This window comes from Eumetopias jubatus, unplaced genomic scaffold (assembly GCF_037043125.1).
Source record: "Eumetopias jubatus isolate StellerSeaLion01/CBP00866 unplaced genomic scaffold, mEumJub1_p1.0 scaffold_4, whole genome shotgun sequence".
Taxonomy (NCBI): Eukaryota; Metazoa; Chordata; class Mammalia; order Carnivora; family Otariidae; genus Eumetopias; species Eumetopias jubatus.
Window position 1 is genome coordinate 147,204,780 of NW_028274810.1, and position 24,950 is coordinate 147,229,729.

The 24,950-nt window shown below is 43.7% G+C and overlaps 1 protein-coding gene across 1 annotated transcript in view; it reads right to left on the reverse strand.

The window, feature by feature from the left end:
• Nucleotides 1–532: 532 nt before the first annotated feature.
• SDC2 (syndecan 2) overlaps nt 533–24,950 on the reverse strand; it is a 94,176-nt gene continuing 69,758 nt past the window's right edge. Inside the window, exons 2-5 of the mRNA XM_028112417.2 lie at nt 11,696–11,807; nt 5,902–6,035; nt 1,678–1,813; nt 533–765 (exon numbers count right to left, since the gene is read on the reverse strand). Of these exons, the coding sequence (XP_027968218.1) occupies nt 602–765; nt 1,678–1,813; nt 5,902–6,035; nt 11,696–11,807 (546 nt within the window). The 3' untranslated portion in view covers nt 533–601. The remainder of the gene's footprint in view (nt 766–1,677; nt 1,814–5,901; nt 6,036–11,695; nt 11,808–24,950) is intronic.

The window sequence follows — 24,950 nt, forward strand, 5'->3', positions numbered from 1 at the left end:
AAGCAAGTGTAAAATGGATAGTCTGACACTTAAAAATTTATACAAAGTGGAGGTTAAAGTTTACATATTTGAAAATCACATATACACTAAATTACCATTATCTGAATTATCCAAAGACAAATTGCACCATAACAGCTGCAAAAAGGCATAGAGTTTTGTTTTGTTTTCAAGGGGACAAGAGGGACGAGCAGAGGAGAGGGAACAACAGATAAATTAACAAAGTAAGACCAACTTCGTAAGGTCAATCGGAGACATGCGGACACAAATTAAACAGCTTTCATCTTTGAACCATAGGATAAAAACAATCATTTTGTATTTGCGCATAAAAGTTTAAGCCGATTCCATGAACACAGAGGGTTTTCATAACATAATATTTTGCCACTGCTATTCACAGAACACTGCAGATGTTATTTTAATTTTATGTCGTTCTAAAGAAATACATGAAAAGTTTTAAATACAATGGGATTTTATCACTAAAGGGCCAGAACGGCTCTTTAATGAAAAAACAAAAAACAAAAAACAAAGATCTTCATTATTCTATGCAAAAGCTTTATTTTTAAAAGTTCAGTGATCTCATAAATAGAGACACTAAGTGGGAGTTTCACGCATAAAACTCCTTAGTAGGTGCCTTCTGATAAGCAGCACTGGATGGTTTGCGTTCTCCAAGGTCGTAACTTCCTTCATCCTTCTTTCTCATGCGATACACCAACAGCAGGATAAGGAAAATTGCAAAGAGAAAGCCGATAACTCCGCCAGCAATGACAGCTGAAACACGCCAAAAGGAAGATTACTTTCAGGAGAGATTCAAGGGTTGCAGAAATTAACTTTGTGGAGCCCCATCTATTTACGCCTTTCTAAAAGGCTCCATTTGAAAAACCCCCAAACACTTAAAAACTGGATTCAACGAGGCAACCAGGTAATTACCCAAATCTGACATTCCCGAGGAAGGTACAATACTTTCTTTGATTAGAATTAATAATATCGGCCAAAAGCCTCAATAAGAAAAATCTGGCTGGGGCCTCACCTAATTCCTTACTTTAAAATTCTTTAATTTTCTCACATTTCCTAGTCTAATCTTCTAATTGCTTTTTCAGTGAAGGCACAAAACAGGATATAAGTGACTTAAGTTTTGTGAGGGTAAATATGAAGAAAAGCAAGCCAATGTCCTTTCTAGTCTTGGCTTTGGGACTATCCTTTCAAGGACTGAGTGTTCTTAAATCGCACACGTCTTCCCCTTTAAAATCAAATGGTGACTGCTTTCATCAGATAAGTTACAATGAGAGACAGCATCCTTAATGCCTTGGGCGTTATTTGCGTCAACTGCCCTCCCCCCATAAAGGACTTTTCCTTCTCAAGTTTATTTTGGTATCAGGATGACTTGGAGCTGGACGAATTGAGCTTCACATCCCACCATACCCCCACACCCAGTTGTTCTAGACCAACTCAGGTCCTAACTTTCCTCTTCTTGTACCAAGCGGTAGGATGAGGGAGCAGAGAGAAAATAAAGAACATTTGCCTAACTCTTGTCTCTCACTCTGGAATGAGACAGGCCCTCAGACTGCTCTAGGCAGGAAGGTGACTGACATTCAGCAAGCTTGGCCTATACCTCTGAATATCACTTAGCCAAGCAAGGCCTATTTAAGGACCCTCCCACCAGGCCCCCACTGGGCTACTCACCTGCCAGGACTTCTGTTCGTTTAAACAGATTGTCTGAGTGCTTCTCAGTATACACATTTGTATCATCTTCAGCTGGGTCCATTTTCCTTTCTGAGTCAGAGAGATGAACTTTTTCTTTATCAATTTCTTCAGGTGACTGATAAGGGAAAAGATTATAAAGATCTTTTTTAATGTGCTAGAAAAAAGAGAAAACAGAAGTATATTCCAAGGTTTATTGTTTTCCAACAATGAGTTTGGGAAATAATTGTGATGTTTATACCAACAGGCAAGTCCTAGGATGGAGCCACGTTGTCCAAGGTTTAGTAGAACACCATCGCAGGTAGATGCAAGATGGCCGCTTAGTGCGTTCATGATAATCCAGATGACATGGTTAGCTTGTTTTAGTTGACACTTCATAAGCTCCGTTTTCTCACCACTCCTCTGACTTCAGGCTCCAGCTCCTTCTGGCTGCGCCAACCCAAGAACATGGTCCCAATTCTCCTTACCCCTTCAAACTTTCTGCTACCCGGGGCACTGTGATGACAGCTTCCTTTCAGGCCTTCTCTCCAGGTGTTCTCCAAGGGCTCTTCCTGCTACCAACTCTGGGGAGTAGCCCTCCAGACTTAGTCAGCAATGCTCCCCTCTCCCTACTCACTCTTACAACTTCAACGAACCCTGAACTAGAACTTCAGGGGTCTGGGCTCTGTAAATAGCTCCTGTGTGATCCTGACCAAGTCATGCCGCTTTCCTGCACCTTGGTGTCTACCTCCATTTAATGGAGGGCATTCTGAGGTTCATGGGCTTTCCACAATTCTAAAGCACAAATCCAAGGTGGTAACTCTCAGAAGCTCAGCTCCAGCGAGCATTAACCCCAACCACACATTATTATGACAAATCTCATGAATTCCCCTCAGATTTTTTGAGTCTCTATAATCATTTGTGAGACCTGACACAATTACCTCTGACTTACCTTCGGATCTGCATTTCAGGGGTCTGTGGGTGTGGGGACAGGAGGTCTCCACAGGGCTGGGGCCACCATGCACTAATAGGGACAGTCCCACAGTGCACAAGCTTCTGGGTGCTCTGGATGGAACATTCATTCTTTACACTGAAACGCTTTATTGTATAGAAGCAGGGGTTTGACTAAGAAGAATTATTTCTACAGTATGGAGCTAATCTGAAAGACCTCAACTCTTGTATATATGTGCAAAATGAAATTACAAAAAGGCACCACAGATGATTAAATGAAATCATTTAAAGATCTGTCACATCCATGTCTGGTTGTTTGGATGCCGTGGAAATGTATTGGAAGTAAAAGATTGTGAGCAATGCTCTGCTTCAACCAACAACTGTGTTCTTTTTATTTCTGTCACATAAATTTACAACAAACTAGATAGGATATCTGTAACAGTGACACTGATACCACTGAGAGACCCATTTGAAAGCAGTCTATGTTAAAGATATCCTAGAGGCAATGTTTAATTTAATTGTACCACCATGTAACTATAAGATAGAAAATTAAGTCACTTATTAATAATATTCACTATCAATATTATCATTATCAGTACCTAGAATAATGTTTGACACATGATGAGTAGCATTTAATAAACCTCTCATGAAGAGATGAATGAGGACTCCATTGAATACAAATGATACTAGGAATATAAATATGTTAAAATGTTTGGGGATTCTTAATTTCTGAGCTCATCTGCTAAACATCTATCTTCTTTATCTAGGTCTGACACAATCACTTCCTTGAAGCCAATTTTTTAAAAATTTAAATCAATTTTCAATCCATTCCTGTCAACTGACCAGAACTCTACTCTCAAATTAGGTTTTGCTTAGGATACAACTCTTTACCACTGAAAGACAAAGTGGAATTTCCTGCCTCAAGCTAACGGGTCTTGATGGTCACTGACTTCAAGAGATTCTGTCATGACAAGCGGTCAAATAAAACTGTGGTAACGCCAAATGCATCTTTCAACAGCCACACTGGATAACTGTGCCACACACATTCTGAGGGACCCTCTCCCCATCCTACCATCAATAACACACACCAGTTACTTCTCATTTCTCCCCTTCTCCCATCCTTCTTCCATTCATTCAACTTCATACATTTATGGAGCAGCTACCATGCATGGAGCCCCCACATGCTAGGTACGTCTGCCTCAGGGTTCAGAGACCTCCTTTTTTCCGATCACCTGGCCTGGGAAGTCAGTCTGCCACAACAGTAATTGCCCCATCTTAATCCTGCAGAGCGCACTCCAGGCTGGAGAGGATTGAACATGGCTCTTCCGCATCTGCAGAAATGTCCTGCCTTCCCTTTCACATGCCCTGGGGGCACCTTGGGGCTGGGCGGGGAAAACAAATGCACTCTGACAAGGGGAGGAAAAGAAAAGCGTGGGAAGCCCCCATGTGTTCCTAGCTGCAGGGGGGCACCTCTTCCTCCAGAGAAGACCTGGCACTATGGACAGGAGGCAGCCTTCCGCATCCTGTCTCCTACAAAAACTTGGCAGCATCTTACTTCTGACCAACAGATGGGTGAACTCTCAAAAGGGACACTTGTGTTTCCAGGTTTTCGTAAGCAGCCTGCTACCCTGGGACCATGGACAACGTCTACTACTGCAGTTACACACGCTCATTTGGTGAATTGCCTTGGTCTCTACGGCTCTAACCAAATTCAATGGAGGCTTAGAGAATGCTTCCTGAGTCTCAGGTGCCATTCTATATGCACCCACATTTCTTCTTCTCAAGGACCCATGAGGAATGGCTCAGATGAGCTAAGAAATTTGACCAGATGCAGGATTTAAAGCCTAGGCCATCTTCAGACATTTTTTTTTTTTTAAGATTTTATTTATTTGGGACGGTGGGCGCGAGGGAGAGCGCATGGAGCAGGGGGAGGGGCAGAGGGAGAGGGACAAGCAGACTCCATGATGAGCATGGAGCCTGATGCAGGGCTCGATCCCAGGGAGAGATCATGACCTGAGCCAAAACCGTTAGCCAGACACCTAACGCACTGAGCCACCCAGGTGCCCCTTCTTCAGACTTTCATATGCATTTTCCAACTTAAATAGCTTACCCCGTAGCGAGTGGTCAACTAACTACAATATAATAATTATAAGGCCAAAATCACCAGTCTCCTAGTTTTCACTAGCTAGTAGTTTTGCTGTGTTCTAAATCCAAAGACCTTATTTCTTAACAACTCAGCTCTCAAAATGACTATATTGGGATGTAACCACGTGCATCATTATCACTGTTAGAGGCCAAAGTCTGTAGGCCACTGATGATAGGCCTGAGGAAACGTTCAGAAATAATGAGACAGGTGCCTGGAGTGTCCTTATTCCATTACCTGTTCCAGCACGTGTAAAGTTCACAATGGTCTTAACTCAGAACAAAATCTTTATGAAATGAAAACAAATTTTCTTGGCTGAAGCTCAAATAAACAGAAAATATCTTGCTTCTTAACTGGGCTGTGAGATCCTTAGAGAAGAAGCATCCTGTGAATGATATCCATATAGAAGCTAGGTCTGGGTGATAAAAGTAGTAGGAAGAATGACCTACCGAGCTAGGAAGAGACGTGGAAGAACCTTACATGAATATCGCTCAGAGAAAGAAGCCAATCTCAAAAGGCTACATACTGTATGGTTCTAATTGTATGACATTCTGGAAAAGCCAAACTATGAGGACAGTAAAAAGATCAGTACTTGCTGGGGGTGGGGGGCAGGAGAGATGAGTAGGCAGCACATGGAGGGCTTTTAGGGCAGTGGAAATACTCTGCACGAGGCTACAATGGCAGATACATGTCATCGTACATTCGTCAGAACCCACAGGATGTACAGCACCATGAGCGAGCCCTAAGGGGGACTATGGACTCTGGGTAATAATAACGTGTCAGTGTACCTTCATCGGTTGTAACAAACGTACCACAACGTGCGGATGCTGACAGAGGGGAGGCTGTGCACGTGTGGGAGCAGGGGGCCTATGGGAGCTCTCTGGACTTCCCCCTCAGTTTTGCCGTGAACCTAAAACTGCTCTGAAAAACAGTCTCTATTTAAGAACAGAAAAGTAGTAGGTGGGTAAATGTCAAAATGATCCAAAGAGTAAGGAAGAGCCATTTACAGCAATATAATGAGAAGACCATGTGAACTCACATCATTTTTGAAGGGGGCTTCTCAAAAGGAACAATCTGTGCAATTTTAAAAAGCATTTACGAGGACCCGCTAACGCAATGCAAAACAAACACACCTTCGTCTGAGCAGGTATCTTGTTCTGTATCTTCAGTGTCGTGGTTTCCACTTTTGGAACAGCACTAGTGAACCCTATCTTTGGAAGTGGTCGGGATGTTGTCAGCTCTGGGCTCTCTATGTCCTCATCAGCTCCTGGGGGGGAAAAAAACAAGCAAAGGTGAGCTGAGCACAGGAATCCCAACACAGGTTTCTCTATGAGCAGAGGGCGCTGTGCGGGGTGGACGCTGACAGAGCCAGGTGCTTTCAAACTACCTGCTCCCCAAGAACCCCACACTAACCTTCCCGCAGTTTTCACACGATGAGGGGATTTCAGAGTGGATCTGTGGGCAGCCGGGCATTTTCTGTAATATTATCCTCAACGCTCTCAAGGACCCCTTCTTTCACTTCCATGCTCAAATCTCTCCTGCTTACAAGATTTCTTCCTTTCCTATGCTGAAACATGCCACACTTCCCATTTTAAAACATGACACAACAAGAAAGGCAGACTCTCCCACAGCAGACCCTTCCTTCTCTGAGGGGATCTACTGCCCCCTCTCTCCTCTCTTTTATAGCCAGACTTTTCCAGTGGCCTGGTGGGTCCTCACCAGCAATGCACTCTGCTGGCCTGCCTCTAGTCAGATTTCCCCGGTCACCACGCTATCGGTGACGTTAGTTAATGAGGTCACCAACGTCCTCCACAGTGCCGTAGCCAAAGGCGTTTTCCAGAGTGGTCGTCATCCAAAGGAGGAACCTCCTCACACCACTGGACACTGGCCAATGATCATCTCCTTCTCCATATACTATCTTTGGGCTTCTAGCACTTTGACTTCCCAGTTTTCCCCCTCACCTCTTGGGCTACTTCTCTCCTTTGTAGGCTCATTCTCTTTCGACCTGGACGCAAAAATATCAGAGTTCCTTAAGGTTCTGCCCTAGGCTGCTGCTTACTCTACCTTTTCTCCCTCGCCTACACTCCTGGCTTCAATTACCATCTAAATACAAAAGAAACCTATATTTATATCATTAGCTTAACCACTCCTCTGAAATTGAGACCTACATATCCACTGGCCGGCTTGGCATTCTCACTCAAAGGACTCAAAGGTACCACGCACCTCTCACATGTTCAAAACAGAGCTCACGATCTCCCTTCCTGTCCACCTACAAACCTGGTTGTCGTCCTGTGTTACCTGGCAGAGAACAGAACCTTCCATTCCTATAAATCACAACCTGACTTCTTCCTTACCCCCACCTTGAATCCATCACCTCAGTTCTGATTTTACTTTAATAGGTCTTCGCTCTAACACCCTTTCCACAGTTCCAGGGCCACCAGCCTCATCCAGACCACCATAATCTGTCCACAAGCCACCAGACCTGCCTTCTTCCTGAGAGCCCCCTCTCAGTTCACTGCCCACAAACCAGCTGTGACCCCATCATCCTCCTATTTAAAACCATTACAATGGTACCCCACTGCTCCTGAGATAAACAGAAAATGTCTCAGCCCAGCCCTACATGGTTCAGCCCTGAACCACCTTCCCAGCTTTCTTGAGCATCATTTTCCCCTCTTATCTGTCCCCTGATGTCCTGCCAGAAGCCCTCACCTGGCTAATTCCTAATTCACCTCCAGACCTCAGCACAACGGTCATTCCCCATCTCATCCTCCCTTCCATATTATGTCAGAGCCCTCTGTTAAATGGCTTTTTAGTACTACCTTTCTTAGCCTAAGTACATTTACCACAGATTTGTAATCATGTGTTTATTTGTAGGCTATTGATTGAAGTCCCCCCCTCCCCCCACCCCAGCTCACCACCACCACACACGAGACTGGAAACTCCATAAGGCTCCAGCCTCTCTGGAGCCTCTGGTTTGCTCTCTGAGACTCCCCAGCACATACAGGCTCTGATCCAGTGTTTGTTCAAAGAGTGACTAACCACTAACTGCCACCTGGGCACTATTTTGTTTTGTCTTTGCCTTTTGACCAGAATAGCATTTGAGAATTTCTGACATTCAAATGCAACATTCTTTTTGAGGTGATCACTTGTCAAATGTGTAACAACTCAAATAAACTCAAAACTCTGTACCTCAAACTAACCCGCTTCCTCAGACAGGAACGAGTAACGAACACCTCCAAGTTCCTCACAGAAGCACGGTCACGTAACAAGCAGTTCAGAAAAGGTAACGTGCTAGAGACAGGGCAAGAGCTCTTGTTTTTGTTTAATGTCACATTTTAAAATATTTTATTCTATCAACTGTCTCCTTTAACTTGAGCACATACACTCATCATACGGGGAAGAAACGGTAGGGTATATGTGAAATAAATACGGGATTTGGCATTAAAAACAAACCTAGTACTGGTTCTGGCCTATTTAGCTGTGTGACCTTGGGTGAGGAATGCCTGAGCCTTAGTGTCTTCACCTGTAAAATGGTGATAATGAATTCTCCGAGGTCTGCATATGATAGATATTAGAAAGCACTGTACACACAAAACAGTATATGTAAATATGTCACAAATAATGATGGCTCCAGAAACACACTGCTCTTTTATATCAGCCCCCCTGATTTTCTATCAAAGTCTTACATATAATATGCTTGATTTATTCCTACAATGAATCATTTCCTTACAAAAGATTTTTGCCAATGCCAAATGAAAATTTTCCATTAAGGGCTCTCAAGACCCCTTCATTCATACCAGTTACAAATATGAATCACCGAAGTAGGGGGATCTGTTGTGAGAGAGGGGAGATTTTTGTAAGGTCGAAAATTCCCTCAAGCTAGACTTCCATCAGAGACAGGGGAGTGATCTGCCTCGGGTGGTTCTTCTACTGTATTTGTCATCATCTTTATTCAAATAGATGGTCCCCCCCTTGCCCAAACAAGAGACCTGGGAGCCCCCTGGATCACATCTCCGGCATCCCTGACTTGTGAGCTTCTCATTGTTTCCCCTGGCCTGAGACATCCCACCCCAGAGCCTGTTTCCACCTGGGAAACTGCTGCTCACGTCATCTTGCTCAGGATCAATGTCATCCCCTCTCTCCACTACAAGACTATCTACTTCCCAGCCTTCAAAACATCATGGCTTTGGTCTCCTCTACTGTTTTAGGTGTCCTTGTGAGTTTAAGAACAATACCTTTATTGACAGCTTAGTTGGGCATTGGAAAGCATGTGTGTTCCATCTACCATTTTTAACCAGAACTCTACATTTCACTCTCAAATTTTTGTTGTACAGCACTTCACCATATTATGTCACTCATGACATGGTGGTACAATTATTTTTTCTCATTTCTGCATTTCTCTGTCTCTTGGTTCCTTGAAGACAGGGACCAAGCCCTTCTCATCTCTCTGCCCTATAAGAACATGGCATGATGTGTGGCATTCAGTGAATGCCTGGAGTGTTCATATTCATTAATGTCCATTCTTGAGTCCACACAAATAGCATGGCCCCATCTCCTCACCGGGAAAGTACCCTCTAGGCCCCTGGCCATTTTCCTCTGGTCCATTTGCTTTTCCACTAGGTAGCTAAGCGGAGTGAGGACAGAGGGAACACTGACCAAAACCCTGGGGCATCCCAGTTTCCAGCTGGGACCGGGCATCAGCTAGGCAGGGCACCCTGATTCTAGAGTGACATATTATGACACAGGAGGCAGGTCAACAAAGGAGCAAAAAGGAACACACCTCAAGTCCGACTCCCCAGCCCTCACCCCAGCTCTTTTATGCTCCGATAGTATCGTCGGAGGCAAGTTACTCAATCTCTCCGTGCCTTGGACTTTCCCATGTGAAAACTGGAGATGGTAACAACCTGTCCTTATAGAGATGGTGGAAGTATAGGAACAGTGCCTGGCACACTGTATGGGCTTTACGAATTCTAGTTACAACTTCTACTACCTTTAAGCTGTAAATCGATATACCTTTACACAGTGCCAAGGGGTCTCCAAAGTCTAGAATGATGCACTTCTTTGCAGCAATGTTCTGCCCAGGGCTGGAGCCATCGCAAAAGCAGTATGGATCCACACTGAAGGCTTAGCTCTATCTATCTGATTAGTGTGCTCTGGATTTCAAATGACCCACTCCAGACTCCTTTCACCTGCACGGGTACAGAGAAGCAGGACTATGTACCTGCTTTCTTTATATTAAACTTCAGGACAATCTTGGCATAACTCAAGAAAATGACTTGGACAACATCTACAGATCTAACGACTCTTGGATTCTAAGATCTACGAAATGGGAAGAAAAGGGGTCCATATTATCTCTTGGGACATTTTGAAGATAGTTACAAAGCACTCTTGAGGTGCCAAAGGAAAAAAAAGAGGTGCCAGGAGTGAAAGATATTAATAGTGTTGCGGGCTATGAAGAACAACTCTTTCCACACTCATGTGGCATGTGTGGTATATATCACTTCCCCAAGAATAACTAGGGCTATTTTTACATTCATATTGCACTGTAAGCTCATTGTTACTAGGTCAGCCACCATCGCTCTCATCTTTCTCAGACTTGCTGTTTTCCAACTTAAAACACTCACTCCTATACAGGTAGACCTCAACAATTGATTTTAGTCTGTTCTGGGTCATTCTGAAGCCCGGTCCAGTCTGATTTCACACATCTACATTCAGCATAACTTTGACCATCTGTTCAATCTACAGTGAAAACTCCAAGCAAGAAAGGCCCTGGATAAGACTTTCCTAGCGTACTGCTGACCACAAATTCCTGACTTGATTATTCGCTGAATATATGCACAAGTTCTTCTTCCTTTCCAGCTTCTTGGGGGGCCATTCCTGGTACAGGTGAAACATTTTCCACATATGGTAGATTGCAAAACTGCCAGAATCCTTTACTCCCCCGGCCTTGTATCCACGTCCTCTGTAATGTGACTGTGCACATCCTTTCATTCAGACTTGGAGGCTGGGCTGGCCTAGGACCTGCTTTTGACTAGTCAAATGTGGTAGGGATGCTGTGCCAATTCTCAGCCTAGCGTGCAAGAGGCTTTGCACACTTCCACTTGCTCTCTTGGGGTCTCTGCATCCTCCTTTCAACAAATGGCTGGCCCACTGGAGGAGGAGAGACTGTGTAGACCAGAGCCAAGTTTGCCCCAAAGCTGGGACAGAGCCCAACCAAAATCAGTAAAGCTGCCCAGACTCTAGCTGACCACGGCCACACGAGGGGGTCCAGTCAGCCCAGCCTAAATTGCCATCCTGCAGAATAATGAGCTAATGAAGGACTCAGCATTACTGAGATCATAGGTTACAGATATACTAGGGGAGTGAGGATATCACTGTACCATCATTTTGCTTGGCTGATACATTCTCCCTCCTACTCTTGAGTAGGAAGGCACAACTCTTTTTGCTTCCACCCATAATCTAGAACGTAGGGTTGGTGGCTTCATCAGACTGGTGTCTGAGGGACTTCTTTCAGGGTGGCTTCCCACTTTTATCACTCTGAAAGCCTTCATAATAAAATTAAAACCAATGTTAACCCAACACTGACTACTTGCCAAGCACCAAACTCTAAGAGCTATAGATGTTTTAACCCCTTGGAGCCTTGCAACAACCTGGGTGACAGAGATTATTATTACTTTCCATTTTATGAAGGAAGAAACGGAGACTCAGCCAAGTCAAACACATTCCCAAGATCTCACAGCTTAGCTAGAATGTGCATCCAGGCATTCTGACTCCAAAGTGTGTCCTTAACCACTGTGCATCCTGCCTGTCTCCTTGAAATAAGCTCCAGTAGGGGTGGGTGGGTGGGTGGGTGGGGGTGTGTGTGTGTGCGCGCGCATGCGCAAAAGCATGGAGAACAGAGGTGCTCATGGAAGTAGATGGCCTTACCCGAGCCTGAGGCAGAAGCATAGTCATCATCATCAATAGGATACACTCCCGAAGCTTCTTCAATGGAGCTATTGTCGAGGTACATGTCTTTATCAGATGTCAGCTCTGCTCTCTGAGGAAAGAACAAGAAGGGGTTCAGGATGGTGAGAGATCAAGAAACCTGCTCATTTAGTTTACTGTTCAGGTTTACCCCAAGGTGACTACTCCTCTTTCCTCCAGTCCTTTGAACCCACATTTCCAGCTCTCCCCTTCCTCGGGACATCCTGCTAACGTGGATTAAGTCACAGGCTGACCATAGGCAAACCCCCTGCCCCCCAAGGGAAGCCTCAGTAGCCTAATCCAGGAGAACGAAACAGCTCAGAGACCTAAGCACCTATCAGGGGCTTATTTCGTTATACTCCACTGAACCTGTCTAAGTTTCGGTGGTCCCAGGGTTAGTTATAAGCCAGCTCAGGCATTCCCTCTGTCACAAAGTCATTGTGAGGCTCCCTTACTGGAGAAGTACCAAACACTCAGATTATTTAAGACTTTCTTGGGGACGAATACAATGGTTTTACCACACTTAGACCAAATCATCACCCAGGGAGCCATCAAGGCCCACCAAATGTCTGCAGGCCTGGCCACACTCAGATCTTTGTCACTGTGGCCGAGAGCTCCCCAGGTGTTCGGGCAGCCCAGACCTGTGCAGACGCCAGGAAGGGAGGGCACCCTGCAGGCAGCAGTCCCCAGGGGGCTCCTCTGACAAGAGCCAAAGCCCACCTAGGATTCACTGGCTTAGCAGAGCTGTAATGACAAATGCAGATAAAGCCACACGAGCACATTCTTTTTATATTACTGGCACTTGGAACCAGCAAATCACACACTTCACATGGAGAGGGATCATTCGCAAAGTACGCCAGCTCTACAGCTTCTTTGCTCTTCAGTAAGCGTTTTTGTATTAAAATTCAACCTCATCCTGGCCATAAGAGTAATTCACATGAATTGGAGGCAGAGTAGATGTGTCATTTTTTTATAAAATGGTTTTAGTAAATTGGTATTTTCCCGCCAGTATCTCAGGAAAACCCAGAAACAAAAGCAGACGGTCAGATTCTAAACAACATTTGTGTTTGGAAATAGGCAACACTCATTATTGTCCTATTTTTAAATATTAAATAAATTCAACGTTTGCTCCTAAGGGGAATTATAAAAAATGTTTCCCTTACTACTCTGGCTCTCGTTAGATTTCCTCTTAAAATAAGACTCTGTGTTCCAGCGCTCGCTTTGACTGGAACCTTCCTAGGAGGACAGACGAGGTCCAGCCCTCCCTAACAGCACTACTTTATTCTCTCGGGTTTCAGCGGCTGCCTGGCGAAGCTGAAGCCTTGTAAACCTGAGCCCATGTTCTCCACCAGGCCTCAGTGCCAACCGACAGAAGAGTATGCGAACTCCTTTTTTTGTGTGAGCTTGCCACACCGGCGCGCTGAGCACTGAAACCCTCGGGGCTCGTTTTCCAGTGGGCTGGCTGGCCGGCATCGAGTGACCACCCTGAGCCAAGAGCGTGGTGGCATTTTTCTGCTAAAATGGTCAGAGCTGACCTCCGCAGTCGGAGGCCGTCGGGCATCATACTGGTTTCCAAAGCCGTAATTCCCAAAGCTTGTGAACCATGTCAGGATGGTCGTGCAACTCTACCATCAACTTAACTGGCCCCGAGCTGACTCTCCACCGCTCTGAGGGCAAGGACTGTACCTCACGTCTCTTTAATCCACCCCAGCTCCCCGCAATCACAGTAGCTGGTGCGTGTGTATATATATTATATATGTAGTAGGTGCTCAGTAAATGCTGCTTGGCCTGTTGGGGCTCACACTGTAAGGCAATTTTCCGTCCGGCTTATGTTAACCTCTGTCCTGTGACTGTCATCTGGAGCTCCCTCTCATTCTTTCTCTCAAATCCTGCCTATGAAACAGGCTCTGACCACCCCAGTCCCTGGATGTGGTCATACACTGCGATTTTGGATTTTATAGCCTATGAACAGTTTAAGCCCTAAACTCTTACTGTTATTTTTCATTGTTTCATGTGTACTTTCTCTTGCCCCTCCGCCGAGTACAACTTGCTGAAGGCAACACACTTCCTGCCTCTCTCAAAATGCCTGCGTACTCAATAAATATTTGTCAGTTGAGATTACCTAAAACAAATTGGCCTTTGACTCAGGTTTCAGAGTTAACACATGTCACGGGACCTCCAGGATTCCTACAGTTAAAATCTCTCCATTCTAAGCCTGGGAGATTGTCTGCCCCAGACCTCCCATACACGTTGCATCACATCTCCTTAAGTAACCCAGAGTCTGAAACCTAAGTCAAAGTATCTTTTAACATATTAGAAACCTATTTGTCTTTTCTTAATATTGATTCCATTTTCCTCTTGGCTCTGTCCAAGAAGTTGGAGGTGGCATGGTAACATGAAGATATTTAATCCCTACGGGTAAACTGAATTTCTGTTCATTAGGTGAGCCAGTTGTCATCTGTCACAACAGACAGGCAGAGGGGCCAAGAAAACGTCTCCCAGGGAATTCTGGCCACCTCACAGTTCAACCACACTGGGTCGCCTGACAAGCAACTGACTTCCCCAGGACAACCCTCTGAGGAAGCTGTCCCACCTGAGCTGCTACAGGACCTGGGGTAGAAGTGTGGGCGCGTCTGGAGAAGCTGGTTTGCCCTCGGCCCCTCGGGGTCTACAGGGCTCCAGCATGGTTGTGGGGCCGATGAGATGTTTCACAGGCTGGAGCACCACTAGGTATTTGGCTCCTCCATCCTCCAGTGTCGTGCAAATGATTGTGACATCAAACCCACAGTTATCTCCTGCTCTGATGTCAGGAGGAATTACCAAAATCCTTCCACAGTGTCCAATTTACTAACAAGCAGGGCCCTTTTCACTCTGTAGCAGATAATGCTCAAAGAATGCCTCCCTTGTCTTTCCTTTAAACAACAACAACAACAACAACAAAAACCTTTCCAAACATGACAAGTGCTTTTTGTGGAGACTCCGCACTCCAGGCTGAGAGAATTTCTGCACTCAACATGCCTGGAGAGCAAAATGGATTTGCACAAACACTCCCCTGGGGCAAGATGTGCATCTCTCGAAAGCCATGGAAAGGGGTGACTCAAGACGACTGCTTTTACACCTAGGCACATGTGGGCGGCCTCGCTAAGCAGAGAACCCTGGGACTCACCCTGAGCCCCCTCTTGCTCAGTGAGACACAGCCACTGGACTAAGGGAACGGGGAGAAAATTCACACAGGCACAGCCCAGCAGCACGGAGCGGCAGGCCAACGGGAGGATTTCACAACGAGGTGGTTTAATGTGGGACTGACCATTTCTGTGAGGCTGTGCCAATCCTGTTAGCTAACAGGGCTCAGAGTACGAGCTGAAAGAAAAACAGCTGGGCTTTCAGACCTTTTCCCCCTTGGCTGATGCAAGACGTGAATACAGGAGAGCAAAGGGAAGCTGTGGAAAGCCACTAGGTACGGTGAGGAGGAAAAGCTACTGCAAACCAAGATAGAGGCTGACACTTTACCACCTTCGGCCACGGAACCTGGAGCACTACACTGCCTCCAAGGAGAAGGCAGTTCTTCCCAGAGAATGCACCACTGACTCAGTTTTGTATCCCCACGATGCCCAAAGGCAGGCAAGATACATACCTGCTTCTACCCTAACTCCCTCCCTCCTTCTCAAGCCCCCAAACTGCAGCAACCGTATCATACTGGGCCTGGGCCATTAACTATTAAGGCCTTCTTACTTGGCCACTGGCTAATAAGTCTTTGTGTTTGACTCCATTCTCTGCAGAGGGACCATCCTTAAATGTCACCGTATCACTCCCAGCTAAAAACCTTTTATTGGTTCTCTGTCACCTGCAGGATGAAATAAAAATTCCTTAGCTTTGAAAGAAGTGCTTTCACCATATGGTCTCACCGGCACTTCTAGTGTCGGCTGCCGCACCTTCCTCTACCCAACCCCGGGCTCCCCGACAAACTCAAAGAGACCTGGTCACACTGATTTCCTTTATGTAAGACCATTACGAGGAAATACACTCCTTTAAGGATGGGAAATTGAGGAAAGCCATGGTGATCTAGGCCTTACATGCTTGAGGATGATGAAAACCAGTATTCTGAGAGAATGATTTAGCCCAAACTCATATGGTATCTGTAATGTAAATGAACAGAGAAATGTTAATTCGACGCATAAAAGACCAGTGCCCGGATCTTGGTTTTAGTAATATCACCAACCTGTCTATTTGTGAGACAGCAAGTGAACAAATCTACATATTGGACTTTCTCACATAGATAAAGCCTACCTTGAACAAATATTATGTTTCAAACTGCCAGTGTGGAAATCAGTTATTTAGAAATCTGAGGTCTTCCTTGGAAGATACACTGCCTTATCTACTAGATGAATGTCCTCTAACTCCCTTAAACTAGCGCAAGCGATGAACAGTGGTCAAGGTAATTAAAGCTCAAAGCAGCAGGTGTTAAATTCACTTTACGGTTGCAACTTAGGTTAATAACAAAGTCAGAAATTAGAAAATCTAACTATTTATGGACACCAGACATCCCTGCAACTGACCTTCAGAAAATTAGCCTTTGGATATAAAAATAAAATACTCATGTGGCCTAATATTACATTCTGTATCACATCACAGAAAACAAACATCTGGATGATGCTCTTAGTTTTAGGGTAAAGGCACATCTAGTCCTGATTTGGACTCACATGTCTATTAATTTTTATGGTGATTACAAAGTGCCAGACCGGCTGTAAGTTTAGCTTATCTTTCCAGAGATGACTTAATAAACTCTTTTGTTACTAGCTAACATACACTGTAAATGAATAATAATTACCTAAAATTTTCTCCCACACCGTCATTCAGAGATGATACATGTGTCCTTCAGATGAACTTGACAACTCTGGCTTTTAGGTAGAGCCCAAAGGAACATTAATCTTAGAGCTTGACTGGACATCATAGGCATCAAGATCACCTATTTATTTCAAAAAGTGAAGAAACAGAGCAAAGTAGCTTTAAATCATCCAGTCTGGTTGGTGCTCAAATTTGAGCCCAAGACTCTGGACACTTAATTCTGGGCTCTTTCTGTTACAATGTAATTCCCCAGAACGTGAAGATATCAGAGCCATTCAGCCTGGGATTCAGAAGGATTAGCAGTAGCTAACTGCTAAGTGTTTATTATGTGCCAGGCATTTTGTGCTAAGTGTTTTGTAAGCACTGGCACATTTAATCATCTCAACAATCTCCACTGCAGACCGAGGAACTGAGGCTTGCCCAAAAAACATACAGCTCAGAAGTAGAGAGCAGAATTCATATCCAAGTCTGAACTTCAAAATGTAGGCTCACTGAGAGTGCTGGCCGTGCTGAGCCTACCTCCCTGCCTGCTTTTCCTGTGATTCACATGTAATCACCATAGTGGTCCTGAGAAGAACTATTGTGCAATAGAGTCACACTGACCTGCCTGATCCAGCACTTACACATTTTGGCCATGGAAATTCTCCCTCCAGGATATCTATTTAACATCTTTCAGAACTAGCATTCTTGGCATCCTAGATAGGAAAAAAATTCTACGTTAAGAGTTAAGAGTTCTAGCTTAACAGTTCCTTCTCTGCCTAATGTCCTGTAAGTTCCCCCTATGAAGGATGCCTGGAGTCATGACCATCAATTGCCATTCATTCATTTCAGGAATACCTTCCTCTCTATCAAGTATCCCATCCAAACCAAAGAGGTAACAGAAGAAAAGATCCCTATGTTTATTGTTGGAAAAAGATACTGTTGTCCTTGAATAGGTGACATTTGCCTGTTTTGTAAGCTTATAAGCAAACACTGTTGGATTTACAAGCACTTATTTTAAGGGTTTGTTTACAGCCAACTAACTACCTGGTACCTAATCATGTTCTAGGCTTACTCTAACATCCTGTATAAAATACATACAAACGCCAAGGTCAAAGGTGAGGTCACACATGAAAGAAAATTTATAAATTCTTTACTTAAGAAAGCTAAAGTGTTATACTTTTTTTTTTTTGAGATTTATTTATTTATTTGAGAGAGAGCTTGCGTGCACAAGTAGGGGGAGAGGCAGAGAGGGGGAGGGAGACAATCAGACTCCCTGCTGAGCAGAGAGCCAAATGTGTGGCTGGTTCTCAGGACCCTGAGATTATAACCTGATCTGAAATCAAGAGTAGGACGCTTAACCAGTTGAGCCACCCAGGGGCCCCTAAGCATTTTAAGAAACACTTTAGGGTACCTTCCATGAAGTGGGGAATGGATTTATAGGCATACCTCAAAAATGGCAGGTTTGGTTTAAGTTGCAATAGCATTATGTCCAAAAAAACCAATCTATGTAACTTAATTATAAAATATTGCTAAAAAAAAATGCTAACCATCATCCAAGCTTTCAGTAAGTTGTAATCACTGATCACTGTAACAAGTATAATAATGAAAAGTATGAAATATTGCAAGAATTACCAAAATGTGACAGGGACACAAAGTGAACAAATGCTGTTGGAAAAATGGTGCTGACAGACTTGCTTGATGCAAACTTTCAGTTTGTAAAAAACAATTTGAAAATTGTTTCAAACCTTCAATTTGTAAAAAACAAACAAAACACAATACCCGCAAAAAAGCACAATGAAACAAGGTCTGCCTCTAAATTATTTATTTGCACACATTAGGAAAAATAAATCCAAATTCTGAAAAAAATCGTTAGGCTTCATGAAGGAAGAATCGCATGTAGGTATAAAGTGTGAAGGAAAAGGAGAACTAGTCAGGCCTGCTCATAAAAATGGCAAATTAAAAAAAATTTTTTTTTAAATGTAAAATCACAGGCAACTATATAGAGAAATCCAACTGGTTCCATGAACCTTTTGCCACAAACTGAGGCAGATGACAGAATTCCTACAGTTCTTCAAGTCTGAACCACTCATTTGGAATTACCACCAAGGTGGGGTCTTCCTGTTGGATACAGAGGGGGAATCTTATCTCACCACTTAGAATGCACATTCCTTGAAGAGGTCCAAGAATCAGGGCAGGGCTGTTTTCCGCATCTTCTATCAGACCTAGCATCGTGCTCTACGAACCAACACAGAATAAAGGCTCAACAGAGTAGAAGAGGTCAGAGCTGAACCCAAAGGTTCCCCGAAAGGCTGAACCCAAGCTTAAAGCCATTTGGGGAAAGGAAAGAACCATCCTTTCTAACGAAGTCAACTGGTTACCTCACATCTGGGAAAACTAGATCAATGTTCTCTTACCTGGTCTCTTTAAAAAGGGCAATCTGCAATTCAGCCTTCTACTGTGAGGAGAAGCTATAAAGGTAAGTGTTGACCTTAGAAGAAAGTGCCAACTCATTAAGGATGCCTCCAATGAGCCAGAGACAGTGTTAGTCTTTGGAGAACATTTCAATGGCTGAAGAGCACTTAAAAAGTAACACTGAGATAGTGTACTTAATGCTAGAAATTTTCTTCTTTGTTAAAATAAAAAAGAAAAGAACTGAAAGTGGTTCAAAAGCAGTTTGATTTCCTAGCTTTTAAATTTTGAAACATTTGAATTACAAAATTCAATCAACATGTCTTTTAAAAAATACTCTTCCTGAAATTGGTTTATTGCTAATACTAAACAAAAACCAGTCTTCCTCTTAGGCAACAAGGAAGTCAAGTCAGGGGAGGGCAGGGGGAAGCAGGACACACTGATTCTTTTTTTTTAAGTTTTTATTTTAATTCACACACCAGCAATTCTTACTTCTGTTTGTGCTAAAGGGTTCAGATTCCTAATCCGGAGAGAGAAGCGAAGAACCTTTGCCCTGAATTAAATTCGTTGGCAACAAAAATATGGCTCCGCGAAGCAATGTATATTAAAGCAGTGCCTGGGACTTTTTGAGTGGGATTATGTTGAATATGCATGACACACAAAAGGAAAATGTTCATTACTTACAGATGTGCTCCAAGTTGTGCTTTCTTCCTTTTTTGGAATATCAAACAGAGGAAAGCAAGAGGTTTGTAGCCATGTTATTATAAGCATTGCTGCCTCTCCCCCTCCCAAACTAGAATATTCCAGTATTTATTTTGTTATCCATATGACCACAGTTTAGACTAGAGTAAAAATAGAAGCCGTGTGAGCCTAACCTGAAAAGCCCCAAGTGCTGGAGAGGGTCAGTATTAATATATTCTAACTGAAATAACGAGATTCTGTTTCCTGGTGGAGTTTGGCAGGAGCAGGGGGAAAAAGAGATTTGGAATTTATTTCTTATTCAGAAGTGTTTTGTAAAAACTACCATAACGGGACAGACTCCAAGTCAAGCACAAGAAGCCAACAGGCTCTGGTTTAGATTTAATAATTCACTCTAAGGGTTTTCGACTGTGACAACTTTAGGCCCCACGGCACAAACACATATATTCTCCACCCTATATGAGGGCCCAGAGAATGCCACGGGAAGCCTATGGGACAGGCAAACAAGAAAGACCTTAGGTCCAAAGGGCAGACCAGACCCTCCCGGGCTCCAGCTGATGATGCCAGAGAAGGGACCTGCGGGCTGAGGCCAGCAGCAGCTGATGGATGCAATTTCCAGCTGAGACCGTACGTCAGAGGTCTAACCTAGCACTGAGTTTGAATGTTAATAGGAATATGGGACACTTTATTACTGGTCTGTAAAGAGACACCTTGACTATTTAAAAGGCACCAACTAACAGAAATTGGCACAGGCCCTTGGGGAAGCACACTGCTAAGGTGTTTTAAGAAGACAGGAAATCTTTTATACCATCTGACCAGGTATTTCTAGCCTCAGGAATTATCCTAACGAAAAATTATAGAAGGAAGAAGAGTTAGGGTGTTTACTACCACACTAAAGCAAAATCACTGAGATGACATGATTCCAACTACAGCGGGGGGCTGCTCTGTAAATGATGTGTGATGTGTTAGCTTTCTCAACATAGCCGTTAAAAATCATATACCGCAGAGCAACAAAGAAAAGTGTTTAGACAACACATTAAATTCAAAAACATATATTAATTTTTCCTAGTATTACAATTCTATTAAAATTTCATTATCATTTGGCCAAACGCAGATAGGGGAATGGAAAACGAAGAGAGTTCTGGGGCGCCTTGGGTGGTTCAGTTGGTTAAGTGTCTGACTCTTGATCTCAGTTCAGGTCTTGATCACAGGTCGTGAGTTACACACACACACACACACACACACACACACACACACACACAGTGAAGAGAGTGCATTGGTGAGGATGGTGGCTTATGAGTGACTTCTTTCCTAACTGACACTATCACTGCATTGGTAACATATATATGTGGTGCTGCATGCACAGCAAGCACAAAGCCATGAGTCACAGTCACAGGTAACAAGGGACCAGCCTCTAAACATCAACAGTACAAACAAATAAGTTTTCAGAAGTTCAACAGTTCATGCATTCAAACATGGACAAGTGCATATATACAGAGAGAGAATCTAAAGAAAGCAACATGGAATTATATAGGTGTATAAGTGATAAACACTAGAAACAAAACAAAACAACTTCACACTTCAGAAAAGTGCCACAGAATGACCCGACAGTGCTTGGGCCACTCCTGATTCATTTCATCCGAGGTCACAACAGCAAAAGGTCTAGCCAAATGGATATTCAAATCACAAGATTCCAGGTTCTAAAATTTCCTGGGTTTAATTACCCATCTTATTAGCTACTCTTGGCTCCTGGGTTATTTAAAGCAAGGAAGCTGCTCCCTGTCAAAGTCAGGTTGCCCAGGTTTCTCACTGAACACGTTTGCCTTCCAGCTTAGGCCCTGCCTGTGGAGGCCAAAACCTGAACTCGGAGCATTGTGCCCTGACGGGCCCACAGGGCTGACATGCCAAGGGAGCCCCCAGATGTTCCACACTGCTCCTGGTTTTCAGAGTCTGTTCTACTACACTTATCTCTCCGTAAGGAGAGCCTCTCATTCTGCCTCTCCTACTGATTCCAGAAAGCCTCTGGCTTGACCCAGTGACTACCTGACCTCGGAGGGCTTTTTCAATAAAGATGACATTTGTGGCTGGTTTCTTATCCTGAAAGATTGAAAGTGTGTCCGCACTTACCCAAATAAAAGTAACAGAGCAAGAAGGGGATAAATACAAAGGTGGTAAGACCACTGATTGCAAAAGAGAGCCAAGCTGTTCTGAATAGTGGGCTTTTAAGACCTAGTGCCAAGGATGCCCAAGCGATTATTCACATTACTAGTATCTGCTGGAAAAAACCACCCTGATTCTGCCCCAAGACTCTCAGCCCCAGGCCCCATATTTCTTGTTGTTATATAAAGAAATTGTTCTTGACTAAACTTTTTAACCGAGTGGGGGAAACAAAACAAAACAAAACAAAACAAAACGAGGGTCAAGCTGCTTTTAAAGAAATTATTTCCTTGATAGAGAAACCAGGACAAGATTTGAAGATATCATTAGAGTCTATTATGAGATCCATCATGGACCCTGCATGAAATTTCCCAAGAGACGGAACCTCCCCAGGCTGCACCACAGCACTTGAGACAGGAGCACAAGATCCCGGACAAAAGCACGTGCTTCACAGAGGGTGTTTATGTGAGTCCCATGACCTGTGCCACCTTTTAGGCAAATTCATTTCAGAAAGTACTCCTGTTGGCACGCTGAAGTGTTGTATTTGGCTAATTTATGTGAAGATAACATTTACACATTTGCCAAATGAAGAGGAAAAAAGACTGATACTTTTCCCCCACCAACAATAAACACTTTATTGGTTTTGTAAACTGACATGTGGCAAAGCTTCCAGAATCCCAAGAGGTAACCTGACCCATCCCAGCGTTGTCTCCTGTCTTGCTGATCTACCTCCTCCATCAGAGCCTAGATGTGAAGACAGACACTTCGCCGATGGAACTGTATACGGTCATGATACAGGGTGTAGAGGATGAAGGGAAAGAGGGAGCCTGCAGGATGGTTTGGCTACCTGCTCAGGTAAAAAATATTGAAGGAGTGCTTTGGAATATCTATTTACAAAGAGCATTTCATTACTTTTTTGCCCCCACATGAGGCTGATTCACAGTAATTCACTAGTGATAATTAAAAGTCTCAGTTGGAGCATACATTCATAAGCACCATTTCATGAGAGACACAGCACTTAGTTTTCTAAAATATGGTAAAGAAAAGCAAATAGTTATGAGTCAAAATATATCAGGCCATCTCAGGGAAATTGGTTTTCTTTTCTCCAAGTGAATCCAGTAATAAAAGGAGCTTGCCAACTGATTCCATCCGTTCTGAGGCAAGCCATACAGAGGCCTCTGTGGTGATTTAGCACCCAAGAGCGCTAAATAAAACTTGATGATGCTAAACCTAACACTATTTTCTAAAAATTCCCACATTCCCCAGGATCTTCAATTCTGCCCAAAGTCACAGACCACCCCATTTCTGCAAATGCCTCTGTAAAATAACCAATGACAAAGTCTCGATAAAAAGCCCTTCCCACCCTTTCACCCCTTCAGGCAAGCCCTCTGAGCTACCTGTATCTCTTAATTTTCTGGGGACCTCAGAGTCTTACTGACAATGCGTAACCCTGGGAGCCCGGGCCACCGTAATGGTTTCTCACTCGGGTTCCATCACATGCCTTCCAACATGGGACCAATTTCTAGTAGATTTCACTGCTCCAGGCATCCTGCCTCCTGACAGTCTCTCTCCCCACAGAGTGTTTATTACTTAATTGGTACGAGATCCACGTGCAGCCCCCAAGAATACCTCAGTCATGGCACACGTATGTAAGATGCCCACCGAAGACATGGGACGGGCCTCAGGGAAACAGCTGGGGAGCCATCAGCTTCCAGGATTCCTAATGTCAGCAGGACATACCTGCCTTTGGCCAATGTTCTGGAATAAAAGGAGACCTCCGACTCTCTTCCTGCTGTTTAACCTTGCACACCGCTTGTAGCAAAAAATTACTCACTTCTTGCCCCTCCTGCTTTGGAGGCTGAAGAATGCGGGGCTGAATGATCACAGCTGCTGGGCAACCTCTTTGGCATGCAAGCCAGCAACTCCTCACCTAATAGCCTTCCTCTGCCTCGCTGCCCGGGCCCACCAGGGACCGCCACAATCTCTTCAAGCGGTCACATTGCAGCGCAGCCCCCATGGAAACCCATTTGGAACTGTTCAAGCTCGTACCAAAGATGATGTTTTTAATACAGATTGTTCTTTTTAAATCCCTTACAAAAGCAGCTGTAATCAATCGTGCTGGGGAGGGGAGGGGGGCTCCGTAAAAAGCTGCCACTCAGAAAGTCCTAATATTGATTCCTTCCCCTTTCATGGCTTTTAAGAAAACAATCCCATGCTAAGAAACCATAATCAATTTCTCTAGACTTTGCTAACATGAAACAGTATCTAAATTACAAAATATTTTTTTTTAATTCAATGAAAACCATAGCCGATATAAGAAATCCATCTGTTATCCTGCCTTTCGTTCTAGGGAAAACATGTTTGTTTTTGTAAAGGAAAGTCAATTGAACATATTCGATAATTATTAAATACTGACTAAAGCTCAGGAACTAAGAGTTGTTAAGCAGGTGACACCCAAAGATTAAGGGGAAATCTGTCTTCATTTGAGATCTGGCTTTTCCAATTCTTCATTTGCAAGACAATATATGCTATTTTTCCCTGTGCCTATTCTTAGAGAAAACTATCAATTCTAAGCCTGTGTTTATAGACCGTCATGATTCCAAGTGGTCACATCCTGACTGAACTTCCAAATACCAGAGTATTTTAAGTCGTTTCCCAGGAATTATGGTAGATATATTATTCTGTCAAATCTGCCTCTCCACATTAGGCCTCTCAGAAACACAAACATTTCAAAAGGCAAAAAGTCAATGTTTAAGACTGTAATGTGCAGATGGAGCAATTTGGCATTTTCATTTTAAAAAAATTATATTAAAAGTCCTCGCCAGCCTCAACAGCCCATTTCCAGATTAGACATTAAGGAAAAGCACAGTTTAAAGTAATGTCTGTTATCTGTACTCCTGTTTAGAATGAAAAAAAAAAAAAAACAACCCAAAGACTTTATTAAAATGCCTTACATAAAATGAATACAGAACCGGAATCTAAGCAGATAGACAGCCCATACCACTGTGTCAGCGTGGCACTTACCACGTGCACGAAAGGAGATCTGGTCAAATCCGAGAACTGGCAGTAAAGCAGAAAAACAAGAAAACTTAACTGCCCTTTACTTTGCTCCCAAGTAAGTATA